Consider the following 27,359-nt stretch of genomic DNA (forward strand, 5'->3'; position numbering starts at 1 on the left):
AAGTCCAGGAATAACCATTAGTTGAGCCATTTTATTATAATCTAGGAGCAAAGTACAATAATGTGGGAGAGGTGCACCTAGGCTTGCCAAAAGGGAAAGCGTGATCAAGCCCAAGTGGTAATATGTCAAGTCCAGATGTCACAAATAGCTGCTGCAATGATGCCCTACGTTGCCCTTGTGAGACTGTGCTGTTTGCTGCTAGAAACCCCACCTTCAGTGCTCAGAAAATTCCGGGAAATTACCCCAACCACTCCACCAAATACCCAAAATAACCCACGAGGGAATTGGCCAAATGTTGACCTCAGAATTGAGTTGGGACACTTGTTTAACCTCTCAAATCTGCCTAGAAAATTCTACAAAATTAGCCCCAAGCTCCTCAACCAAAACCTACCAAAACCTAGAAAGGGTTTGGCCTAGTTCTAGCCCCCAAATATCATGTCCTCCTTCAAGTGCTAGGAAATACGACCTACCTGTAGCTCGCTAGAAAGGCCCTGCAAATCACTCCCAATGGCTGAGATACTCTCCTCCAAGGTTTTCCTTATTTCTCTCTTGAACTCTTCAATTCATCCCACAAGCTCCCACGTGTGCCCATTGAAAACTTTCTACGCAGGCCTAGGAAGTTGCAAATCGTGCTTCCCACTAGCAACAATTACCTGCTCTGCAACTCCTCTAAAATGATGATCCTCAACTGAAGCTCTAATGGCAAAATTCTCCCGGTAAATGCTGCCGAGAAGATTTCCAAAAAAACTCCTGCGTGCTTCCTTCCAGCGTCCTTTAGAAACACGCAGTAGGTGAGCCAAAGGTCGAAAGATGAGCTTTGAAATCCCTCCAGCTCTCCTCCAAGGTGGTACGATTTTCTTTCCTAGGGTGACACTCGAAGTCCCCCGAAGAAAGGTTGAGTTTTCCACTTGGAAAACTCTTTGCTAAACGGCAAGCAACCTGGCTAAGTAGTGCGAGCAACTAAGGTTGAGTTCAATATGTCAAAAGATACCAAATTAGGCTAGGTCTCCTCTATTTATAACTCGTGAGCCTCTTTTCCCCATGTGGGCCCCTCCAACTAGCAATTCAACCCTCTCTCTCTAGCCATTCGAACTTCCCTCTAAAGTGGTGCATATTTCCTTATGTGGGTGGCCCCCATGCTTGGCCAACAAGACATTTCGATGCCCATTTTCCTTCATGGTTCTCTCTCCAAAATTCGCATGGGTTCCATGCTTCCAAAATTGGCAAAATTGTAGAATAGATAAAACTGTAGCAATTTAATTTAGGAAGGGACATTACATTCTTGTATAGAGATAAACCACAAAGAAATTGTTCCTTCTTGCATAAAGGAAAACCAGAGGGATTCAAATTTTCTTGCATAGAGAAATTTGTCCTTCTTGCATAGAGACAAATCACATAGAAATTCGACCCTTTCCAAGAGATTTGACTTGCCTTCAATTTGTTAGTTGATCTTCGCTCTACTCCTTGAATTATTTCATATGGCTAGAGGATGTTATGTCTTGTAGATCAAATCAAATGGTGCCTTTGGAGGGAGGACAAATCACTTATTTATATGCATTGTAAGGTGTTCGAATGGGTGTCTCTTCGGGCAGAGCCAACTTGATAGCATGTGAGGCCCGACTTGACATCTTGTGGTGTCTAAAACTCAAATTTAAAAATTCAATTTCCTGCTTCTGAAAAGGCCATGAAGAACATGCCTTATACAAATATTCTTTTGACAAATCAATAAATAATTTTTTTTTTGTTCTCACAAATATAATTTATATTTTATTGTTACAAGTACAAAATTATACATTATGAAGATCGACCATAGCTACAAAATTCAACAACAACCACTTCTACTCTTGTTGATGAATCCCTCTAAGACCAAAGACATCTTTCCTAGGCCAATTCACACTTAAGCCCTAGATGAGGTTGTTTATCCTTGAGAGGACCGAAAAAGAGAAAAGAGGAAGAGTAAAATTCTATTTGTGGATAATCGAAAAGCGGACAAGGCAAGTGCCTAGTCCTGGGTGGATGGAGTCTTTGGATTCTTAAGAGTGGCTAAAACTTGCAAAGTAAGGATGTCTTGACGCCCAAGCAAAAAACCCTAACTATTACCTTTGTGAGGGATCAAAATTCACTTGAGAGAGCTATGTAAGATTCAACAATGGAATTGTCATTCACATATGATACATGAGTAATGCATGCAATAATGGGACCTAACTTGCATACAATTTATCTTCAATAACAATAGTGCAATAGAAAACTTTAGATCATCAATTTTTTTCGTACATTAGGCAAAATCAGAAAATTTTAATAATAAAGCTTCTTTAGAAGACAATATACATGAATAATCCAATTATTGATCCTAGGCAACTTCTTGAAAGACATGCAAGTAGCTCCAATAAGCAATGTTTTCCATAGATCACATCTTCTCCAAGATACAAAGAGGTCGAAATTCTCCGAAGGAGGGTTGAAATAGTCCAAGTGATGATGATGAATAACAATGATCCTCTTCTTTATATATATGAGGATGACAAGTTCTAATTATTAGCCGACAATCCCCTAATAACAAGTAAAATAACAAAAATGCCTTGGGTTAGAAGTCAACCCACTAGCTTTTGACATAAATGCTAAGAAAATCCTACACGTGTGAGCCGAGAGGCCTCTAGGGTTGACGCCATCCATAAAACGAGGTGCAAATGCCATGTGGTGGTGCTACAAGGTGCGAAGTGTGATGTACTAGCATCTAAAAATCATGATTTTAGGGTTGGCCCTAAAACCAACCTCAATAGCTCTTTGTGGTCCCAATCCAGCTGAGGTACCATGAAAGGGGTCTCCATGGGTCTAAAACTACTCATAATGTCCACCTCTACTCCAACGTCGAGGGATTTCTAGGTGCTACTTGCCCTCCCAAGTCTTTGAGGGTGACATCATCCTCCTTTAGGGCCTAAATCAATTGCCATCCCTCATATGTTGCTAAGGCAGACCTGGGGCATGCTAGGTCTAGGTGTGTCACTCTGAAGAATCATCAAATCCACTGTAAAGTGGCAGAATGTCGAGGGTGCAAGAGGTGCCGAGGGTCATGTGTGATGTATTGCTGCTTGGAAGCCCAAAGATCTCAATGTTTCACTTGTTAATGCCCATATACTTCTCTAGTGTCCTAGGCACCAGTGGGTAAGGTGCTCAAAACCTGGGTTGTTGAAACACCTGACAATCACAACATATATTCTAGTGAAAGCTAACATTCATTAGGGACAATAATCATTGTTGCATCTAAGTGAGCCAAGCTTGAATATAATGGACTATTTAACACTTCAAATTGTTGAAATATGTAACTAGGTTGGGTCTTCATAATGTCTCATGTAATATTTGATTAAAGAGAAAAATAAAATTTATTATTATAATTTTTATGCCATGGGTTTTATGCTCAAGGTCATTTTGTTTATAGCTCAAGCACCCATTGAGTACTTCTAGGGCTTTGTCATAAAGTCTAGGAGTCAAAGAGTCATTGTCATTTGTAAAGGATCCTATTGGGCATCTTGCATTAATTCAAGAGAATTTATGTAAGTCAAATTTGAGTCATAAAGTCCCTCCAAGACCAAGTCGTTTTGCAAGGAGACAAGTTGACCTATAAGTGACAAGGCGGCCTCATTAGAGCTGTTCGAACCTCAATAAAGCTTATATATAAGATGGAACTCGACTTCGTTTGAGAGAGACACTAAAACAAGTTCGATCACAAAGACAAGAAGGAGAAAAGAAGGCTAATAAGCAACAAAGGAAAGGATAACAAAAGGAAAAGGAAAAACTGAAGTTTTGAGGACTGTTTTAGCTCTGAAATCTCCCACACGTGCGAAGGAATTAGGGCAACATTTATTGCAGCAAGATTGAATTGTAGACTTGAGAGAAGCCAAAGATTGGTGTAACGAAGATCTAGTTTGGATGCTGGTCGTCAAGAAAGAATGATGTCTCTAAGCGAAGAAGAAAGGAAACTAAATTCACCATATTCCACCAACAGGTGCGAGCTAGAGTTTCTATAGTTAGGTTGAAAACTGTAGTCACAAGTTGCAGGTTCAAAATTGAGGTCGAAGGAGAAGTTGCAGCAGATTTGAAATAAGTTTGACTTAGGTTGACTTTATGAGAAACAAGTTCAAGGAGGAGTTTGACTTATCTTGGAGGGGTCTTGGGTCTTAGGTCTTGGAATTTGTCATTTGGAGATTCTATAAGAAAAGAGTAATTCTTGTGGGTTTTCCTCTCAAGAGGAGAGGTTTTGGCCATGGTTAGCACCGTATATCTTGTGTCCTCTTGTCTCATTGATCTTCATATTTTGGTCGTTGTTTCATGATAAGAACACAATAATAATCAAGTAAAAGAAGAAGCTAATTACAAGTACTTCAAATTAAGTAAAAGAATATCACAAGTAGTTATCAAAGTAAGAGAAGCCACCCTAATCTCGCTGCCCTTAGTTTGTCAACACAAATAAGGACTCCTTCCATAATCATGACCTTGATCTCATAATGACGTTTCCTCCCTATGTAGGAGTGGCTAAACAACAACCCTATTAGGTGCTTCTAGCCCCTAAAGGAAAGTACGATTTCCTCAACCCACACTTTAGATGAATGGTGTTAGTGAATAAAAATGATGGTACATATGGGAGAAGACTTCATGGCCAAGTGCCATGGTCAAAGGGACCAACATGTTGGGGATCCACATCCCGAGTGTATAGATGTGAGGAGGGATCAATTGTGGATGCATGAGTTGCCAACTCGGCCTTTAGTTTTCCTCCCCTCTTGTGTTCCCTTTACTTTTGCTTGATTTTACTTTGTATTACTACTCGTAGCTTGGGTTAGAGCTTGCTTTGAATGATTAGCAATTGTATTACCCCTTAATGTTGAGCCATTTAGTTGCTATTGGGGTTGAGACATGGAAGGGTTCCTTCTTATGATGTAGTGGAGCGACATGTGCTTAGGAATTGGGTGATGGCCATAAGAAGTGGGGCAAAGCTCGTGTTAGGCTTTTCCCCACGTGCTAATGTGTATGTCTCGACCATCTTTTGCATTTTGATATTCTTTCTTTTAATTTTGCTTTGTGGCCATGATATGCTCTTTCTTTCTTTTAATTGCATCAACCTTCTAGGGAAAAGTTCTGGGCCCTACCCAGGTGTGTGGATGTATGGGTCCCAAATCCCAGAGTATCAATGGTCAGGTGAACCCAAAGAATGGATGTGACGTAAAGGGATTGTGATGTATGATGGAAAGTGGTAAGTGTTATGAACATAAATTATGTAAAAATAAATATAAATAGATAATAGATAATAATCATAATAATATAAAAATAATAATAAATAATAAGTAAATTAACTAATGATTAGTTAGTTAATTATGAAAAGGCATGTCTTAGAGACATGCCTGTTCGTGAAAGGGTACTTACCTGGCTATATATATTGGACCCTCATTCTCATTTGTAATCATCCTATATCAATTCTTATACAATATACAATTTACAATTACAATCCTACGATGGATGTCTTTATCTAAGAAGTATTTTAAATATTTCCATTGCCTATATGACTTTTGGTCATTACATTGGTATTAGAGTTGTTCGATCCTCTGGACACTTAACCGCTGAAGAGAACTAGTCTGATCCGGCCTTTGCCCATTAATCCTTCGTCAACCTTTTGGTCGTCACAATTGAAGTGTTTTGCTACACAAAGTTGGAGTTTCTCTGTTTTTCCAGTTTCGTCATTCAGGGCTTTGGCCATTAAACAAGAAAAGGAAGAAAAAAAAGATAGTCAAAGAAAGAAAAGAACAAAAGAAAAAAGACAATAAAAGAAGTACATATATCAGCGCTGTTCGATCCTCTGGACACTCAACCGCTGAAGAGAACTAGTCTGATCCAGCCTTTGGCCATTAATCCTTTGTCAACCTTGTTGTTGTCTTGTCACAATTGAAGCGTTTCGCTACACAACGTGGGAGTTTCTATGTTTTGTCAATTTCGTCATTTAGGGCTTTGGCCATTAAACAAAAAAATGAAGAAAAAAAATAAGATAGTCAAAGAAAGAAAAGAAAAAAATAAAAAAGACAATAAAAGAAGTACATATAAATTTTGAAGGAGAACCTTCATTTATATAAAAAGGTTCTACATTATTGATAAAAAGTGCATGATAAAGTTAAGAGGGAACCTTTCCAAATATCTTTAAAACTATACGTAAGAGAAGGAAGAGTATATAATATTATCTTGATTCTTCATTAAGTGGTTTACAAGCCCATAGTTTTAGCAACCCATGGTAATTGGCCATGGTATTTCAAGGTTAAAAAAAAAACAAAAGAAATACAAAAACTCTATATGTGAATGATAAGTTTTACTTTTTATGTAGAGAAAATTAACTGCTTCAAAGGCACATAGGTGGACATATATTTTATGAAGGAGAACATTCATTTATATAAAAAGGTTCTACATTATTGATAAAAAGTGCATGATAAAGTTAAGAGGGAGTCTTTCCAAATATCTTTAAAACTATACGTAAGAGAAGGAAGAGTATATAATATTATCTTGATTCTTCATTAAGTGGTTTACAAGCCTGTAGTTTTAGCAACCCATGGTAATTGCCCATAGTATTTCAAGGTAAAAGAAAAACAAAAGGAATACAAAAACTCTATATGTGAATGATAAGTTTTACTTTTTACGTAGAGAAAATTAATTGACTCAAAGGCACATAAGTGGACATATATTTTATATTATACCTGAAAGAGGTGAATAACCATGTCTCACTAGGGTTGTAACTTTTCAAAAAGAAAGGGAAAAGATTATAAATAAAAGATATGTAAAGAGAAGTTTTATATTATAAAGGGGTATTTCAAGTCATAAAATTATTGAAAATATATATATATATATATATATATATATATAAGTACAAAGCAGGTATTATTATAGAAGGTTACTTAAAAGATCCATATATTAAAGTATATAAAAGGTTAAATCTAGAACTAGAAAGCAGTGTTGTTAAAATCGCGATAATTTCAATGAAAAGAGAAAATCGCGCTTCGTAATCGGATTTTGTTTTTGGCCCGATTTTTTCGAAAAAATCGCGATTTTTTGAAAAAATCTGGGAGGCTTGGGCAGTGCGTGTTAAAAGGGAAAAACACGATTTTTTTCATTTCATTTGGACAACAGAGCGCGCGGTGGGGTTTGGAGACTTGGAGTGTTGGAGGCTTGGAGATTTTGCCATTTTGGAGCTAAATCAATTACATGGAGGAGAAAATCAAAGAGTGTGCTAAGGAGGAGACCGATTATCTCCAAAAAACGGTATGGGAACCAATGTTTTTTGTTTTCATTGTTTTGTAACTTTGTTTTTGTTTTTTTTCAATGTTTTTGGTTGGGTTTGGAATGGGGTTTTTGCCATTTGTCCAATGTAATTTTTTTTTTGTTTTTTTGGTTGGATTTGGAATGGGGGTTTTGACATTTGTCCAATGTATTATTTTTTTAGTTTTTTTGGTTGGGTTTGGAACGAGGTTTCTTAAATTGTATGTAATTTTTTTTTAGTTTTTGTACAATGTAAATAGTAAAATACTAAATTGTAAGTTTGTAATTTGTAAATACTAAATTGTAAGTTTGTAATTTGTAAATACTAAATTGTAATCCTTATTTTCCCATAGGTTCACTGAAACACCATTCAAGTTTTCAACTTCAAAGTTCAAAATCAAACTTGCCAAGGGAATTGGACTCTTTCTGGGAATTTGGTGAACCTAATGCTCCAAATGATAGACTAAACTTGACTCGCAAGTTGTGTGGGCACCATATGTCCCAGGGGGTGTACAGATTGAAGTATCACCTTGCAAAAATCCTTGGATTTGATGTAGGGCCTTGCAAAAATACAAATCCTGAACTCATCCAAAGAGCCATGAAAGCATTGGAAACTTTATACCATAATAGAGAGGCCAAAGAAGAATTGAAGAGGCAACTAAAAAAGTTAGCTGAACAAGCAAGTGCCACTGGTTCTACTGCAACATCAACCAATCCGGTAGCTGCCTCATCATTTTTTGTTTCTCGAACCACACCTAGTTCACAACCATCTATCAGTTCAATGCTAAAAGAACTGAGAAAGAACAAGTTGACAAGTTGCTGAGAAAATTTTCTCCTTTGGAGTGATATTCCTTTCAGCATTGTAAGGAATAATCCATTTTTCCAACTTGCTCTTGATGTTATTGCAACTGTTGGCCCAGAGTACAAAATCCCTTCTTATCATGACATGAGAGGCCGGATTCTTCAAAATGAAAAGCTTGACTACACCAAAAGATTGGAGGATTTTAGGGCATCATGGGCACAAACAGGATGCACTGTGATGTTAGATGGTTGGACTGACCAAAAGGGGAGAACCCTTATAAACTTCTTGGTTAGTTGTCCCAAGGGGACTATGTTTATCAAATCTGTTGATGCATCTGCACAAATTAAAGATGCAAGAACTTTATGTGATTTGCTAGATGTATTTATTTTGGAGGTGGGTGCAAAAAATGTTGTCCAAGTCATAATGGACAATGCTGCAAATTATGTTGTTGCTGGCAGGATGTTTATTTACAGGCGTCCTACTTTATTTTGGACACCTTGTACTGTACACTGTATTGATTTGATGTTGGAGGACATAGGGAAAATTCCCTTTGTCAAAGATATTGTTGAGTCATCCAAAAGCATTACAAAATTTATATATAAGCATACATTTGTGCTTAGCTTGATGAGAAGATTCACCAACAACAAAGAGTTATTGCACCTCGCCATTACATGGTTTGCCACCAGTTTCATATCTCTTCAATCCCTCTTGAATTCTATGTGGGATGTGAAGAGAATGCTTCTTTCAGAGGAGTGGCGTGCTTTGCCAATGGGCCGCAGACTAGATGGAGAGGCCGTATGCAGACTAGTTTCATACCAGGAAGACTTCTGGGCGGGAGTGCAGGAGGTGTGTGTCGTTACTGAATCTTTGGTAAAGGTTCTTCGATTAGTTGATGGTGAGAAGCCCGCAGTGGGCTATTTGTATGAGGCCATGGATAGGGCCAAAGAAGCCATTCGGGCCTACTATGATAGGGAGATGAGGGGTTTCAGAGACAACTCCTCCTATGGGGAGTGATTGATGAACAATGGAACAACACACTCCATCGTCCCATTCATACTACTGGGATTTTCCTAAACCCCACATTTTCTTATGCATGTGGGTTTGTATTTGATGCTGAGATCATGGATGGATTCTTATCCTGTGTCCAGAAGATGGTGCGATCTCCAGCAGAACGTACAGAGATCTCTAAAGAAATTGAGACATATAGGATGGCAGGTGGCACATTTGGCTTTGACATGGCTGTGACTGATAGGACGATTAAAATGCCAGGTATTTTTTAGTTTGTAACTTTGTTTCAAATTTCATTGTCTCTTCAAATTCCATTTTTTTCTTATGTTTATTTAAAATCTTATTTGTAATTTTGTTGTAGATGCATGGTGGAGAATGTATGGTGCCAGGGTACCCCTTCTGCAAAAGCTTGCCATTTGAATCCTTAGCCAAACATGTAGTTCCTTAGGATGTGAGCGCAACTAGAGTGTATTTGAAAAAATACACAACAAGAAGCGCAACAGGTTAACACTTAAAAATTTAAAATATTGCAAATTTCCAAATAAATTTTTGAATTCATTAAACAATTTTTATTTATAATTATTAATTATTATTTCATGATCTTTGTACAGTTTGGAGTCCTAGAGACGTAATGACATGGTCTACGTCTACTACAATCTTCGATTGCGGGTGAGGCAACTTGAGAAGACACTTGATATGGAGGCCATTTCATTGGATGGGATTGACACCACTGCTGCATGGAGGGTTGAGGCCGAGAGGCCTCTCATGGAGTCTGCCAATGATTGGTTAGTGCAGGATGTAGTGGAGGGGGAGGAGGAGGAGGAGACACCACCTGCTTGGGCTATCCCTGCCACCAGTGAGGATGTGGTCTATCTCCTATAGCTCCTACTTCTAGTTCTTCAGCTTCTAGAGCACAGCAAACTCCACTGCCAACTGCACCAGCACCAACATCTACATCTAGAGGGAAAGGGAAAGCTATAGCATTTTCTCGCAAGAGGGGCAGAGTAAATCAATAATATTAGTTATTTGGTTCATTTCATTGTATATGACATTATGACTCATGAGATGAGACACATTATTATATTTTTTGTTGATATTTTGAGGCTGAGTTGGGACTCAGGAGTCAGGACTTACTATTCAGGACATGATTCACTGTTATGTTTGATTTTAGCATTAGAAATGATATTAAACATCTTATATATTAGTTCTTTTATCATATTTATGTGTCAATGTATTTATTTTATGTTGTAGATGGTTTAGATATAAAAAAAATTGAAAAAAATGAATATTTTTGTACCAAACGTTTTTTTCCCGATTATTACGATTTTTTCCGATTTTTTCCTCGCGTCGATATTATGCTGATAACGGTTAGTGCAACATTGCTACAAAGAGACATAAGGATAACAAGTTATAACAAAGGAAGAGTGTTTTTTAAAAGCATTATAATAAATATAAGGTGCTGTTTTTTAAATAGAAGATCAATACTAATTGATTTATAAAAATCGCACAATACCTTGTCCCAAATGTCGAAGATTGTTTACTTTAGAAGAATATCAATATAGCGCCCAGACGCAAATTAAAGAATTAAAAGAAAAAATTCAACAAAAGAGCGAAACCTCAGAGAAGAAATATAAAGATCTCGCAGAGCGGTTTCATGCAAATCAATAGAATGCAGCGAAGAAATTTTGCATATGAGGAACCACAGTGAGAAATTTCTTGCACAATTAAAAAGTGTAAAACTAAGAAGCACAAGTTAGAACAAGAAAAATAAAATATTGACAAAAAATTCAACGAAAGTCTATCAAAGAAAGAAGAGGAGAATTTATGCTTAAAAGACCTTAACAAAAAATTATTAGAACAAATCAAGTGTTTAAAAGACGAGAAGCTTGAAGGCCAAAATAAAGTTGACTCAGAAAATGAGGAATGCTCATGTCTCAAAAATCATAACTAAAATCTGCTCAAACAGATTAAAAAACTTAAGGACGATAAGAAATCATTGGCGAATAGGTTATAAAAACTTGTCGCGAAGGAAGCATCAAAATTTCCAGATGTAGCAGTCCAAGCTGAAGAAACAAACATCGATTCCACTAATCTCACAGTTCAAGCAAATCCAAATCCTACTGAAGTAAAAACTAACTCAGAGGTTGTCGTTTAAATGATGAACATTCCAAGTGATGATTCAACCGCCAACTCAACAACAACAATGCCTGAAGAAAATCAAGAATCAACCACCAACATGATAAGGGGAAGTCCAACCAAAAGAACTATGTACCGACATCCAAATCACAAGAGCAGTCTCTGCCATCAATTTACGTACCAAAATCACTTAGAAAATAAACGACATCTAGTCCCATGATAATGATTTTTCATAAAAGTTGATTCTGCAGAAGGTCAATCTAGGATATTCTCAGTATGACAATTTTATATATCGCTCCAAGCATCATATCAACTTGTATCGACAAACATGATTGTTCCAAAACGAGAAGACATTCGTAGATGAAAAAGAGATCAAATAGAAGATAATTGTAGCAGAAAAAGAGTTCAAGTCCTTTCATCAAAAAGCTTTGAGGACAAAGATTTTTGAAGGGGAAGGCAATGTTATGAACATAAATTATGTAAAAATAAATAAAAATAGATAATAAATAATAATCATAATAATATAAAAATAATAATAAATAATAAGTAAATTAACTAATGATTAGTTAGTTAATTATGAAAAGGCATGTCTTAGAGACATGCTTGTTTGTGAACAGGTACTTACTAGGCTATATATACAGGACCCTCATTCTCATTGTAATCATCCTATATCAATTCTTATACGATATACAATTTACAATTACCATCCTGCGATGGATGTCTTTGTCTATGAAGTATTTTAAATAGTTCTGCTGGGTATACAACTTTTGGTCATTACAGTAAGTATGGAAAAGGGATAGATGGAACTATGCTATCTCAATTAGGGCTTCCTAAGTAGTGCCCCTCTTATATCCATCAGGGCATTGAAGATTAACCGCCAATTTAAGGTAAGAGAACAAGGTTATGGTCAAAACCCCTCCTTCTAGTTCACCATAGAATCCATATCAAATATCCAAATACAAGCAAGCGTAAACACCCAATTGCAAAATGAACTCATATGTGCTCATGCCAGTTGGGTGAGAAGCATATGGCTGATGTATGTGGTGGAGATATGATGGCACGTCATCAACTAGTAGTGGCTATTTGGGGCTGCATGGCTGGTTGGCTGGATGTGAAGAATAGAAAGAAAAAGGTTCTCCTATAGGGTTACCCATTTTGGTGGGTGACACTCACCAAAACTAACTTTATTTTACATCTTAATTTATCTTTCTATTTTGCCAAAACTTTGTAATTAGAACTAATCATGGCTTTAAGTGTCGCTTGACCCCAAAATTTCTTTTAGATTGTGTTTTGTTGGCAAGTCTTTGGCTTGAGATCCTTGCAAGAAAAATCTGTAGCTAGTCACCTCTTGTCAGAGTTATTCATTGATTGTCATGTCCTGTTTCAATAGTTTTCTCTTTGAGCTCATCATATCAAATGTTTCTTGTATATGCAAAGAAGAAGTTATTTTCAAAATGAGTATTTTGGCTTGTAAAGTCCTAGTTTTCTAGAGTGCATATCTTAATGAGTTAGTGGGACTACATGACATGGCTATTGAGTTTATGCTATTATACAAATGTACGTGAGTACGTTAGTTTACCTTGGCTGATTATATTTGTTGATCGCTTGGTGTTGGGATTGCATTCATGTTTTTCTACGTATCTAATTATTATTATACTGCAGGTTTTGGAAGAGATCAGGCTAGGACTTGAGTTAAATGACTATGGAATGCAGCAGCGACGTATAGCACACATGCGCCTTCTAGGAGAGCTATACAGTTATCGTCTTGTTGATTCATCTGTGATTTTTGATACTCTTTATTTGGTTCTTTTCTTTGGACATGATACTGCAGAGGTAGGCATACAACCATGTCTATTTTTCAATGGAAATCCTCTCTTGTGATAATTTTTCTTTGGTTGAGATCTTGTTTCATTATTATAATTGATAAATTGGATTGTGAAAAATGCCAAACCTGCAGCAGAGTCTAGTTTCTAAGTGCGTGTTGTGATGAGAATTTATAGAACTGAAATATATTCTGTTTTGGTGTTTATATTGTGTTCTATTCTGATGCAGATTTCTTAATACCTATGTTGCTTCTTCATAGATGTTTTTTCCTCGTAGAGAGGCTTTTGTGGGAGTGTCAGAGAATGGAGTTAGATCTATACTAGTATCATAATTCAAAGCACATGAATATGTATGCCATGGGATCTTAAGTTGGTTCCTTCATTTTCGTTTCCTTTTATAGTCACAAGCATTTGAATATATCAAAAGATGGGTAAATTTAGCTAGGTCAGGGCGATTTTAATGCCTTTTTTGTTTGCCACTGGCTTGCATCTGGTCATTGTAGGTAGATAGAATAACAAAATCAAGAAAATTTGGAAGTTTGTCACAAAAATCTACCATGAGGTTATTTGATCGAATTTGGGATAAAAAATTTCCTGTTTCTACTTGTTAATTAGACAAACTTGAGATGGACTGTGCACAAGTTGTTGATATTATGTAGCCATATGCATTGTTGCCAATGAGGTTTCTTCTATGCAATTGTTTTGGTATTGCTTAAATCCTCAAACCATATGGTGATAGAACTAACTTTCGCAAAAGGATGGGCTCAAAACATTTAAGAGACCTTTCTAGGGGCTGGTTATAGTTGTTGCTTTGATTTCAGGTTTGTATGGGAACTTACAGGGATTGAGATATTTTATGGGTCATGGAGGGAACCTAATGATGCTATATTTACTATAATTTCTGAACATATTTTTTAAAATTATATTTTGCTATAATGCTCCAATAGAAATAAATGTAATAGCTATTATGTATGGGATTTATTGTAGTGTGTAGACTTCTCATATATATTTCTGTTAAAAGCAGTAAACATTAGCATCAGGAAAAATCGGCAAGGGTCCGGAAAACCAAAATATCGTAAAAAATTGAGAAAATATTGGTAAAAATTGGCAAACATGGGCAAAATTATGATACCACCAAAAAATCGGTAAAAATTGGCAAACATTGGCTAGGACAAAAGATTGCGATTTGTGATTTTTTCGTGATGAAATCGGGATGTTTGCAACACTGGTTAAAAGTTGTTTAGCTGTAAGTCGATGAGTTAGAATATGGCAGTTTGTTAGTGTTGAGATTGGAGTCCTTCAGTAGGACTCTATACTCTGATTGTATATAAATATATGTATCTATGAATAGAGAACATGTATGAGTTTCATGTACACATCTTGTATTTGCTGCAATCTCTGTGCATTTCTTATTTTTATCATGGTACAGAGCAGCACTGGTCTTAACCACTTCACAAGAATGCCCAGGAAAATGAGTGCTTTTGAGAACTGATCCTTGTAGCTGTATGACGCATAGGCTAGATGAGAGAGAGTAGTGTAGATTTGTAGAATGTTTGTGAAGTTGAAATTTCTGTTAGTTTCTAATGTGCATAAAGTTTACTGTTGAGTGTGTTAGTCCTGTGTAGATAGCTGCTTTTGTTGTGCTGATAAATATGTTACCAGAAGAGATGCAGTCATGTGAAGGTTTGCCTGAAGTCAGTAGTGTTTGTGAGGATTCACTTGCAGCCACTAGTTAACGAGGGAATGAGGCCATCACTTATGTTTGCATGCATTGCCATTTAGAGAGCTGAATCACACAGAGAAGAGTTGCTGCTTGTAGTTCCCCACATGAGAATAGTAGTCACAAAGGATTGATGGATCATGCCATGAATATTTTGCTGGCTAAGCTTAACTGTTTAACTCCTCTTGTCAGTTCATAGTTGAAGAGACAATGCTAATAGACAGAGGGTTCAAGAGTAAGTTGTATTGATCACATGGGAACAAGGTTGCTGCTGGTGCATGTTTTGCGATTGGGAAAAAGATTGTTTTCTTGATTATAATATTTAATTAGTAGATAATTATGTTATTGCAAGCGTGTTAGAATAAGCCCTTGTTCATAAAACAAGCATTAAAGGTGATAGAAATAGAGCAGAAAATGATTTCCTAGTGTGTTTCCTTGTGTCCCGTAAAGAAAGGATGTGTGAAAATGGGTCCCCATGGAGTTCCCACATCCTAGGAGTGTGGGGAATGCATCTTGTGGAACTCTAGGATTCAAAAGGGGGATGAGGGCTTAAAATTCTATTTTGACTTACTGAAAAGGAAAGTGGTGGTAGACATGGTGCATGGCTTGTGTGGTGTGGATGGTTCTATTGATGATGATCTAATTGAGGGTAAAGGTATGTTCAAATTGCATTTTCAACTATGTTGCCAGGAAATGTGGTTGCGGCGACTGGGACGGGGACAGGTATGTCACCTTTTGAAATAGGGTGTGTGGGTTTGTCGGGGATATATATATATATATTATTTTATAAATTATAATATATATGAATTTGTGTATTTTCCAACTTTAAACAAGAAAAATAAAATATTAATGATTTAAACTATAAATATTTAAATATGCACATCATCGAACATTGAACATTCACGTTGAAATTTCAAAATTTCTAGTTTGATATCAAGTGCAAATTGGAGTTTACGTATTAATAAGAATCATGATTTATGTCCATTGTCATACTATATTCAAAATTTGCCTTAAGGCATCTCTAAACATGAACTAAGAAATTTCAAAATAGTGAACAGTGACTTCACCAAGCCATGTCATCAACATCCCTTAGATCTCCAGTGAGCGTGCTCTCCAGTGACAACTACAATAGTAATGACATTCGACCGACACAATGAATCTATATTGGCTATCTCTAGGTCGAAACTGCAGAAAGAGATGTAAAATGACAGAGCTTGAAAATAATGATAACAAAATTAGTAAAAAAAATTGACCCTAACGTTCCCGATTTTGGGGTTCCATGCACCTGTTGTCGGGGTTTGGCACACCCAATTAGAAAAAAGAACCCAAATTTTGGTTGCGAAGAACTTTGTGCTTACTCGAAGAACCCAATTCTTTGGGGTGCGTTTTAGAAGAACGCGTACCTGAACTTAGTACTTGGGGATGAGAACCCGGGATAGGTTTGAGAACCCCACCCCTGGGTTCACGAACCCGTGCAACATAGATTTTCAAAATATCCATTCCCCTTATGCATTAATCAATCTTGTGGTGCTTGCTGTGACTATTATGGCAGGGCTATTTCTTATAAGGTTTGTCTTGGTGACAAGGATAGATTGGACATTGATTTCGTGAAGAGTTGTTTGCATCTCTTAACTCTATGCAGAATGGAAAGTCTCCATGTCTATATGGCCTTCATTGTGATTTCTGCAAGGTCACATGGGATGATGACTCTTGTCACTTGGTAGGTGAGGTATTCACTTCTCGTCGACTTTTAAAATGCTTTAAGTAGGGGTTTATCAAACTAAGCCCCAAAAATGCAACTAGTCATACTATTGGGGGTTGGGGGCCAATTACTATACTTAGTGTGGCTTACAAGATCATGGAGAAAGTAGTGGCTCTAGGATCTAGATAGTTCCTTGAAAGGTTGTTCGTCTAGAACATACATGTTTGGTAATGGGGTGGTTTATCACGGAAATTATAGCTTTGAAATGGGAAACCCTAGAGTGGGCATGTAAGATTGGTCAACAATTTTTTTCTTGAAATTGGTTATGACAGTCTATGATTAAGTGGGTTGAACTTTTATCATTGTCATGTTGACCTATGTGGGGTTTGGCTTGTTACAACAAAATCTAGCACCTAGTGCAAAGCCTCACTAGATTGCCTAGACAATGTGCAACACATGGGACTGTTACCACTTCATCTTAGCAACTACCCCCCTTCTCGTTAGTTAAGGACACAATCCAACACAAGGGGGGTTGTGCTGGTAGGGCTTGGGGATCAAGTAACCCAAGGATCTTATGGTAAGTGCCCCCTAAGGACCCTACAATGTAAATTCACTAGATGAAGGTATAACAAGTTAAGGTTTGTAGTGGATGAAAGAAAAATTCTAGATTTGGGTTCAAGGGAGCTATGGATCAATCAAAGGCTATGTTAGACTGAAAGGGTCTCAAATAGGTTTCTTGTACACACCAAATCAAGAAAATGCTCAAGGTTCTTTAAACTAGGGTTTTAGACTAGCAATTTTCAACAAAAGACTAGCTTAAGACAACAATGAATAAGCCGTGAAAATAATAATTAAACTATGAGAAATGAAGGTTAAATTGGGGAGTAAAATACGAAGTTATGACAAATTTTGATAGTTAATAAGGTATAGAACAACAAATAAAATGTTGATGCCGACCCTAGAAAATGGTTGAAAATGCATGAAAAAAATCCAATATTGCTTCTCTAATGCACTTTTAAAAAATGTTTAACCCTAGGGCATACATCAACAAGTCATTAAATGCTGAAAATACACGATTTTGTTGGAATTTTACCCCAATTTACCATGATCAAAAGATAAATAGTTTTTATATTTTAAAAGAGTGCCATAGGTGAGAATATATTAGTGTCTTCTCAATCTGGGGCATGTGAAGTCTAGGATACAAACAATTCTAGGGTTTTTTTTGGAGTGATTCTAAATCCAAACATACTAGGGCAAATAAACTAACCTACCCTAGGGTTTGAGATTTAGGTTCTCAATTTTTTGGATGATTAAGGGAAAGAGAAACCCATCTTTATTCCTCAAATACCTGGAGGAAGGGTTTAGCTCAATAAGGGACAATGAAACAATTGCCAAATAAACTAAGATAATAGAAGAACATTAATCTCGGAACATAATACCAAGATAAAGCAAATAGACTAACTCAACTCTCCATATAACATCCAAGATCCATCATAAGAATCCATGAAAATAGATCACATCACATCACAAATCCACCCAAGTGAAAGTCACTCAACTAGGCCTTAGTTCACAATAGACAAGAATCACTAATCAAGAGAAGTTGTGATTTAGGTGTGACAATGAATGAAGAGACAAATTGACCTCCCTATATTTGTGAGGGCAATCAATTCGATTTAGTTTCTAGTTTGCCCTAAGGTTCCCCAAAAACAAGTTATCCATGATACAAGGTGGAGAGGTCATCAAGTTGACCCCCAAAGTTAGCCAAAATATTGTAATTAACATAAAAATAAAGCTCAATTAACCCACATATGTGAGTATAAAAGTCTTCAAGGGTGATGCCATCTTGAAAAAAACACGTCTCTCCATGAAAAAGTGCATGGCTTGGTTTGTCTTTGTTGCTGCCTCGCTTGCACATCTAGGTTAGTTTGGGAAAAATCCTCAACCCCACAAAGTGTGACTTGGTGGCAACCTAAGAGATGGGGTTGTCGCCTATTCCCAACTCTCTCCATTAAATCTCTCCCCTAGTTAAAGCTAATAAGGGGGGTGGTCCCTAAATGAAGTTTAGATGAAATGCGATGTGTTTTTAGGAGATGTTAATTAAAGGGACTACTCCAAGATATGAGCAAGGGGTAAAGATTGAGGTGATAAAAAGGTCACTTGCAAGATATAAATTGCACTTGTAAGGAGATGCTCAAATAAAGATAATTATTAATAGCATTGATGATCATAAGCACATGTAATAGCAATTTGAAGGAAAATAATTTGCAAATGAAATTCAATGGATGCCAAGTATTACTTGCAAAATATAAGTAGATATGCACTTGCTAAAGGGAATAATCAACAACAATAGATAATTTCATCAATGAGACATGAGATCATTCATTACAACAAGTACATGAAATAAGCAAAATCTGCAAGTAAATTTGAAAGTGCTCTTAAAGTAAATGAGTTAGAATGATATGCAACTTAGCTAAGGTGAGATGCAATTATTTTGGTTAATTTTAATTTATATGCCTATTCTAGGTGGTATTTTCTCCCTTCAACTTCTTACCAAGGGGTAAAGATTGAGGTGATCTGCAAGGAATAGGGGCTGGGGAGGAACTTGTTCTCGTTAATGATACCCTTCCCCTATTCCTTATAAACCATGTGTGCCATCGTTTCTACAAAGGGACAAAACGACCTTCATAACTACAAGGTCACACACTTTACCTTACTCCGTACCAAATGGAAGAAATTTCCAAGGAAATTATGTCTTATTATGTCTATACAACCAAGCTTATGCTTGGAGGTAAATTTTAAATGTGCAAGATCTAAACTAAAATGCCTAAATGAAATGCTTGTAAATGTTATTGTTTCCAAAGGAAAGTATTGATACAAATGTCTCAAAGTAAATGAATCAATTGCTCAAAATAAGATTGTACCAATGACTTCAATTATCCCAAAATGGAAATAACCCAACATTACTCACAAGCTTTGTAAAAGTAAATGGCATGTAAATATAAGCTTCATAAGTGACCCAAAATTTGCAAGTTTGCTCCAAGTAAATGAAAAATGCTTCAAAAGATGTACCAATGAGCAATATAATTAAGACAACATTGAGCACAAGTTGGCATAAAGATAGTGAAGCATGTGTTAATAAACCATGTGAAGCAAATGCGAAGTAATTGAACTAGACCAATCAAAATATAGCCAAAAGTGAAATGCTTGCTTATGATGTGTTGTAGCAAATGGAATGAGTTGCCCAAAAAATTTGTAAATATTGCAGCTTAAACAGCCATGGAAATAAATTTTCCCAACATAAGAGATCTAACAAATGAAATAGCAAAACTTGATTGCAAAGTTGAGAGATTGTGAGTGCTATGTGCTAATGTTTTGATTTAAACCATGCATATGTTAAAGTAGATTAACAAGAGCAAAGCATGCAAGTATGTTAGAAACTACTTAAAGAATCAATCCACCCAAAGAAAAGTCCTCTTTCTAAATAAGGAGGTGTGATGCCATGGGAAAAATTCCCAAGCTCCCCCCAAAAAATGAAATTTTTATCAGATGTGTTACAAAGGAATGAGAGTCTCTCTATGCCTCAATACGCCTCAAGGAAAGACTTCCCTTGGTGAAAACTCACTACAAAGAGACCTAAGAAAGCCTTTTTGAAATATGAAAGTTACATTCAAATTTCAGACTTGAAATGAGAGAAATAACATGAAAAAGAGAGATTAAACTTCTCCTAAGGCCCACGACCTTGAGAGAAAAGAAGCAGCCTTCTAAGGAACTCAACCTAGCCAAGGATGGGCCTCAAGAGGGCTCATGACCTTGCTACAAAGCTTCCCAACAAATGCACGGGGTCCTGCAAAGAAAAAAATAGTAGTTTCTGGAAGAATCTCTCCTCCAACTTGATGCCAAAGTGAACTTGAGTTGCTGCTCAAAGGGCTGCAAAACAAATTAGGAAATTAGTGGAGAGAGCATGCAAGAAAAACAAATAATAATACACAACTAGTATACAAACTAAACCAAGTCATGGGAGTGAAACTCCATGCTTGTCTAGTCTAGGAAAATGCTCTAATTAGCTCATATAACCATTGGAAAACTCTAGATTTGGATCAAATGAAGTATGAAATTTGAATTATAAGTGATTCAAGTAGAATATGGGAAAATAGAACTCCCTTTTCTTTGCTTCTCTTTGGATGAAAACCTTGAAGTTAAGATCGATGAGTCTTTCGTATCTTTAGTTCGGGAATGAGTTGATCTATCTGAGACTTCTCCCACGCCTAAAAGAATCCTTCACACAATTCCAACAAAAGATTTTCTACACATTTGGAAACCAATATTAGCTTACGTAAAGGAGATAGAGCAATACAATGGGTGAAATAAACTGAAGATTCCTCCAAAAAACAATTAGTAATGTTACTCTTGGAATACTACTCCAAATCAAAGATATATGCAAGATAGCTTGCACATATAGATCCACAACAAATGGCAATAGAAAGCCAATACCAACCAAATGCATAAGAAATTAAAGCACACAAATATAGCATGGAAAAAAATCACCTCAAGATAGACAAGATAACACCACCAATGAGACACTAAAGTCTTTGTTTTATTAGCAAAAACAAGTGTACAAATTGACAGAGTTACCTCAAGCCCAAGACGAGAAGTCGTATTCCAAGCGGAGAGAAGCTTTGACACATGTGCTCTTCAACCAAATCGAATTCCTCGAGTTGGCCCAATGTATCTCCTCAAGAAAATCGAACTCTCCATGTGTGAAGACAAGGAATGCCAAGTGTGGAACAAGAGAGAGTCATCTCTCACATAATGTCAACTACCAAGCCAAATGAATGACACATCTCATGCCATGCGTTGAGCCTCCATCAAGCAATGCATGGTCCTCCTTGGGGAATGCATAGATGTTAAATTATGGTATGTTCTATGCTTAGAGCAGTTTACTTTTTTTCTTCTTATTAGCCACTGATTAGCAATCACATATACATTAAGTAAAGGGCAGATAGAACAATAAACGATCGACAGAAAAGAAGCCAAGACAAGAGACACAAGATGTGGCAGCTAGCCAGGGACAAACCCCAATGCGGGGAAACCCTTTGATCAAATCTTCTTTTATCTACAATAGTTCAACAGAGAGAAATAATACAAAATCAGAACTCTGTAATTTTATATCAGCAACAACAAACCCTAGATCAGCAAAGTCAAACTTAGTCAAACGAGATGAAATTGACCTCCAATATGCTTGGTCCATTTCCCGACCATCTAGTCCTCGAACAGCCTGAAGAAACAACCCATAAACAACTCGAAAAATATAGTCAAACTGCTGTTGATTGAAGTCAACCTGATTTAGATTTAAATAGGAACACGATAAAGTACAGAAATAAACACAAATACAGAGATACAACAGAAATAATACTTCATTTCATTAATGGAGAACACTGAAATATGCTTACAAACAGAAATGGAAATAAATTAGCTCGGGCGATGGTAGCTTATCTCTGAGAAGAGATGTGGCGGCTACATGCTTATGAACTACTTTACAATGAGGCTCAAGGGCCTTTTTATTATTGAACAATAAGAGAAAACCCCAAACAACCAAAACCCTCACTCGAGGAGATGTAACACCAAGAGTTTATGGGCCCTGTTGGGGTGAGTTGGACAGCCAACTTCCCAGGGTCGCGACTTGGTCATATTATCTCCGTTTGACGTGCATGATAACTCGTTGGAAAGATCTCTCTAAGGACTACGGCGAGAAAGACGATTTTAGGCAGAAAATTGTTTAGGGCCTCAAAACAGCGCTTGGTGTTTAGGACCAAAAAAACTACTAAAAATAGTAAACTTTGCTACAATTAAGGAAACTGAAAAATTGAAAGAAGCAATGGTGGGGGTCCAAGTGGAATTGGTGGGTGGCCACCAATATCCACCTCAATCATTCCCCCCCCTTAGGAAGCAATGGTCCCCATTACGTTGAGTTCCTCCATGAGATGAGAAAACTTTTGCTGAACTTGGTCTCTGGTGAGCCACTTGCCCTGGTGAAGGAGTTGGCCTGCTTTGACAACTCGATATAGTTGGATCTTTTGCTGGTGAGTGTGCTTGACCTGTGTGTCCATGATTCGATCAATTGCAACTTGTTCCATGCAATTTGGATTTAACTCTGTTGGTGTGAGCTGTTTTGCAATGTCGGATGTGTCTAAAGTATGGCCGAAGGCTATCCACATTGAACACTGGGTGCAGGCCAAGGAATGGGGAAATGTTGAGCTGAAATGCATTGTCCCCCACAGTCTTCGGTAAGGCGTTCCTTTTGCAAATGCAACCAAAATTTACCACCCACCTGAAACTTGTGTGGCACCCGATGTTGATCATGTCGTTGCTTGTACTTGGCATTTGATTTTGTTAAGTTATGGTATGTTCTATGCTTATAACATTTTACTTCTTTTTCTTATTATATTCCACCGATTAGCAATCACATGTACATAAAGTAAAGTGCAGATAGAACATTAAACGATCGACAGAAAACAAGCCAAGACAAGATGTGGCGGCTAGCCAGGGACAAACCCCACAATGTGTGGGGAAACCCTTTGATCAAATCTTCTTTTATCTTCAATAATTCAGCAGAGTGAAATAGTACAATAAATCTGATTCATATCAGCAGTAGCAAACCCTAGATCAGTAGCATCAGCATTAGCGGCTTCATTGTCAAACTAGGGCAGACAATATCTTGCAAACCGTTCGTCGGATTGACTTCATTCCACCACCAAAAGTTGCGGCTTTCAAAGGAGGTTCAGATGAGCCTACAACGCAGTTCCAAAGAGATCTTCTAGGCCACGCAAGTCAATCTTTACTTTTGCAGTTGCAGCTTCAAATTCAACAGCTTTCAGCTTCACATGTGTGAGAGAGAGAGACCCATTTCAGCGTAGTAGAGAAGAGACTCATATCTGCGCAGTAGAGAGAGAGAGATGTGATGAGATGAGTGAGTCCAAATGAGGAAAAGTCCTCTTATATTTATACACAACGTTGGTGGGTGAATAGATGCGACTGTTGGGCTTCTGAGCCTACATGAGTTGTAGGTCGGCTTGATAATAATTCCATAATCAAAATAAATTCATATCTCCATGAATACTTATCGGAATCGGATGATCTTTATATCAATCCTACACTTCTCGACGAGAGGAATCTAATAAAAATATTAGTAGCCATGAATAAGATGACCCACATGAAGTTTTTCCCTGGTTGCCAATTTTAACAGATTTCTCTAGAATGTTGTGGACCTGCTGGCGGATATGTTGGATATGCTCAATGAAGCTGTTTGCCTTATGTGTTTCGGACTGCACATGAGCCGAATATGCCTGAGTAGCTGCAAATGGCATGGCCACATCAATGGGACATAGTGGTTGGAATCCCAAGCCCACCTGAAAAGGGCTATGGCCAGTCGAGATGTGGAGAGCCTGGTTATAGCTGTGTTGAACATAGGGGAGGCTCTCATCCCATGTGCGTGGATGCTTTGAGTTGTACATGAGCAGAATATATACGATCATCCTATTGACAACCTTTGTCTGGCGAATAGTTTGGGGATAGAAGGTGTGGACTTAGTGAGTTTGGTGCCCAGCATCGACCAGAGACTAGACCAAAATGTACTGAGGAACCCGTTGTCCTGATCTAAGATGATAGACTGTGGGATCCCAAAGTGTACCCACACTCGTTCAAAGAAGAGTTTAGCAGTGGCTTCTACTGTGATATTCTTCTTACAGGTTGCCATAATGGCCATCTTCGAGAACCTGTCGACGCCACAAAAACATAGTCGTTTCCATGCTTAGTAAAGGAAGGCCTGACATGTAGTCCATGGAGATGGATTCCCAAGGTCGACTAGGGGTAGACAGCGGGCAGTGCAGGATTTGATGTACTTCCTGACATCCTATCGAAGATTCAGCCATTAGAAATACTTTTGCAGTATTGCCACCGTTTTCTTGACCCCAAAATGCCCAACAACTCGACTATAGTGTGCTTCCCAAATCATCTGGGCACGCTTGCTTGAAGTAACACAAAGGTGACCCAGGTGGCATAACAAGGCATCTTGGAGGTGAAAATCTGGAACATGCTGACACTTCAAGACTGTTTGGTATGTGTGGCCGAACTCTGGGTCGCTTTCATAGAGAAGTGGCCAACCAAAGGTCTCGTGCCCACAAGAGTTGAGCACGGTGGTTAAAGCCATGATCGTGGTCGACTGAGGCAATCTGCAACATTATTGGTGCTGCCCTTCTTATACTTGATATTCAAATGGAACTGTTGCAGGTATGTTGACCACTTCTGATGGCTATCATTTTGCAACTTCCCTTGGGTTTGTATGAATTGCAGGGGCCAGTGGTTTGTGTGGATGACCATTTCCTTCCCCAAAATGTAATGCTTCCATTGTTGGCAGGCCTGCACAATGGAATACATCTCTTTGTCATAAGTGGGATACTTTCGGACTGTGTCTGAAAGTGTCTCACTGTGATATGCCATTGGATGCCCGTTTTGAGTAAGGACTGCCCCAATAGCATAGTCAGAGGCATCTGTCTCGATCTCAAATGGTTGTTGCAAGTCTGGTAATGCGAGCGCTGGTGCTGAGCAGAGGCGATGTTTCAACTCTGTGAATGCCTTTTGTTGAGGTTCAGACCAAAAGAATTTTGCTTTCGCTCCTCCCTTGTTGACTTGACTCAAGGGCCAAGTGATATGAGAAAATCCCAACATGAACTTGCGGTAGAAGTTGGCGAGACCCAGAAAGCTGTGGAACACTGTCAGAGTGGTTGGAGATGGCCAAGCCTGAATGACTTGGATCTTGGCTAGATCCACATGCACCCCCCGTTCATCAATAATGTATCCTAGATACTGAACCTGGGTCATGCCAAAAGTGCATTTCTCCAAATTGGCACATAACTTGTGTTGCCGCAATGTTTGGAGAACCTGTCGGATGTGGTGGAGGTGCTCTTCCCAACTCTGGCTGAAGATCAGGATGTCATCCAATATACCACTACAAATGAGTTGGTGAATGGCCACAAGATGTCATCCATTAGCCTCATGAAGGTTGTAGGAGCATTCGTCAACCTAAAAGACATAACCAACCATTCGAAAAGGCCCTCCTTGGCTTTGAAGGCAATCTTCCACACATTCGAGGGTTCAATTGGTACCTGGTGATATCCTGACTCCAAATCGATCTTGTTGAAATATTTTGCCCCCTTCAGTTGGTCCAGAAGGTGATCAATCCATGGGATCGGGTACCTGTTTCGGACAGTGATCTTATTTAGCGCTCGATAGTCAACACAGAGTCTCAAAGTCTCGTCCTTCTTCTGCACCAACACAATCGGGCTCCCACAGGGTGATGAACTTGGTCGGATGTGACCTTTCTGCAGCCACTTTTGAATTTGCCTCTTGATTTCATCGTTCTCCAGAACAGAGCGCCGATAGATTGGTCCATTGGGCAACTGGCGCACCTGGGGTTAGGTCGATGGAGTGCTTGACTTGACAGTGTAGAGGAACCCCTGCGGGGGCGGTGAAGATGTCCTCGTACTCCTCCACAACCTTGTCCATCTGTAGTTGTCATGTAGAGGGGCCCTGTCTGGAGGTCGTGGCCACCAATTTCTTCATTCCTTGAGGGCGTATCATCAGGAAAAGAAATTTCCCTGTTTTGGAAATGAGCTCATTGCATTGTTTTGCAGTAACCAAAGAGATGGCGATAGGCGGTGCTACCTCCGGTATCCTATACAACGTATTTCCAAAAGTAACAATAATAGCACGAGGCCTTGATTCATACACAATGTGTCTTTTCCACTAGTATGGTTGGCCTAATAATACATCACAAACATCAAGGGAAGCAATGTCACACAATACCTCATCTGTGAAGGGCTTGATGTTGTATGGAAGGCGGCACTGCTGGCTCATGCAAAGATCCCGTCCTTGGTGAAGCCACCCGATGGTGTACGGTTGTGGATGTGCTGTGGTCGGTAAGCCCAACCACTTCACGACCTCTGCCGAAATGAGGTTCTTTTGGCTCCTGCTATCGACAATGAACTGTAGGGGGGAGTCCTTTACCCACATCTGGGAGTGGAAGAGGCGCTCCTCCTCCTTTGGATCTTCGGTTCCTCCTTATAGATCTTCGTGGTGGCAACGGTGGCGTTGGGCTCTGCATTGATAATCTGCTTCCCTTTGTCATTTCCCTTATCGGGTTCTGATTCAGAGTCGGAACATGCATCTGATTTTGAAGCTTTTAGTTTGGCCACCAGTGGCTGCTTGGCTCGACACTTGTGTTGTGAGTGGAGCTCTTATGGAACTCACACCACTTTCCCATGTCCCTTTTCAGCTTCGCGGCGCTGTTCTTTGCTTGTGGCTTTGGCAGGTTTGTCTTGGGCCGCCCCGTGTTGGCTTTGTCCTTTGTTCTGCGGTTTGGGGGCACCTTTCCCCTACTTTAGATTCGCAGATCCGAAGTCTTGCTTCTTCCGTTTAAACTTTTGCTCGATCTTGATGGCATATCGGTACGCTGTGCCGAGCGAGGAGATGTTTAGGAATTCTATTTCGTCCTGGATGTACCTGTGCAGGCAGCTGCGGTATTTGAGTACTAAATGTTGCTTTGAATCCTTGATACCCAACTTGTGCGAAGGGTATGAAAAATATTGTTAAGCTCCGGAATGTCTTGGTCCCTTCCTTGCCGCGTGTGGTCCACTTTATGTATTGATCCTCATAGCTTCCAACAGGGTAGTACTGCTCCTTGATGGCAATCTGGAATGAATTCCAAATGGGTGCGGCTGAAAACAGTGAGGCCGTACTTTCATCCTTCTGTTCGCAGTAGGTTTCCCACTAGTCCTTGACATGGGGGGCGGCTTTGAGAAGAGCGAAAGTAATCTTTTCCCGACCAGA

The 27,359-nt window shown here is 38.4% G+C and overlaps 1 protein-coding gene across 1 annotated transcript in view; it reads left to right on the forward strand.

Moving 5' to 3' along the window:
• Nucleotides 1–27,359, forward strand: part of LOC149192127 (regulator of nonsense transcripts UPF2) — a 234,878-nt gene that overhangs the window by 168,706 nt on the left and 38,813 nt on the right. The window contains exon 10 of the mRNA XM_089404492.1: nucleotides 12,893–13,063. Coding sequence (XP_089260618.1) covers nucleotides 12,893–13,063 — 171 coding nt within the window. The remainder of the gene's footprint in view (nucleotides 1–12,892; nucleotides 13,064–27,359) is intronic.

Source organism: Pinus tabuliformis, chromosome 2_2, assembly GCF_031772625.1.
Source record: "Pinus tabuliformis cultivar Carrire ecotype Pingquan chromosome 2_2, CPIR1, whole genome shotgun sequence".
Lineage (NCBI taxonomy): Eukaryota > Viridiplantae > Streptophyta > Pinopsida > Pinales > Pinaceae > Pinus > Pinus tabuliformis.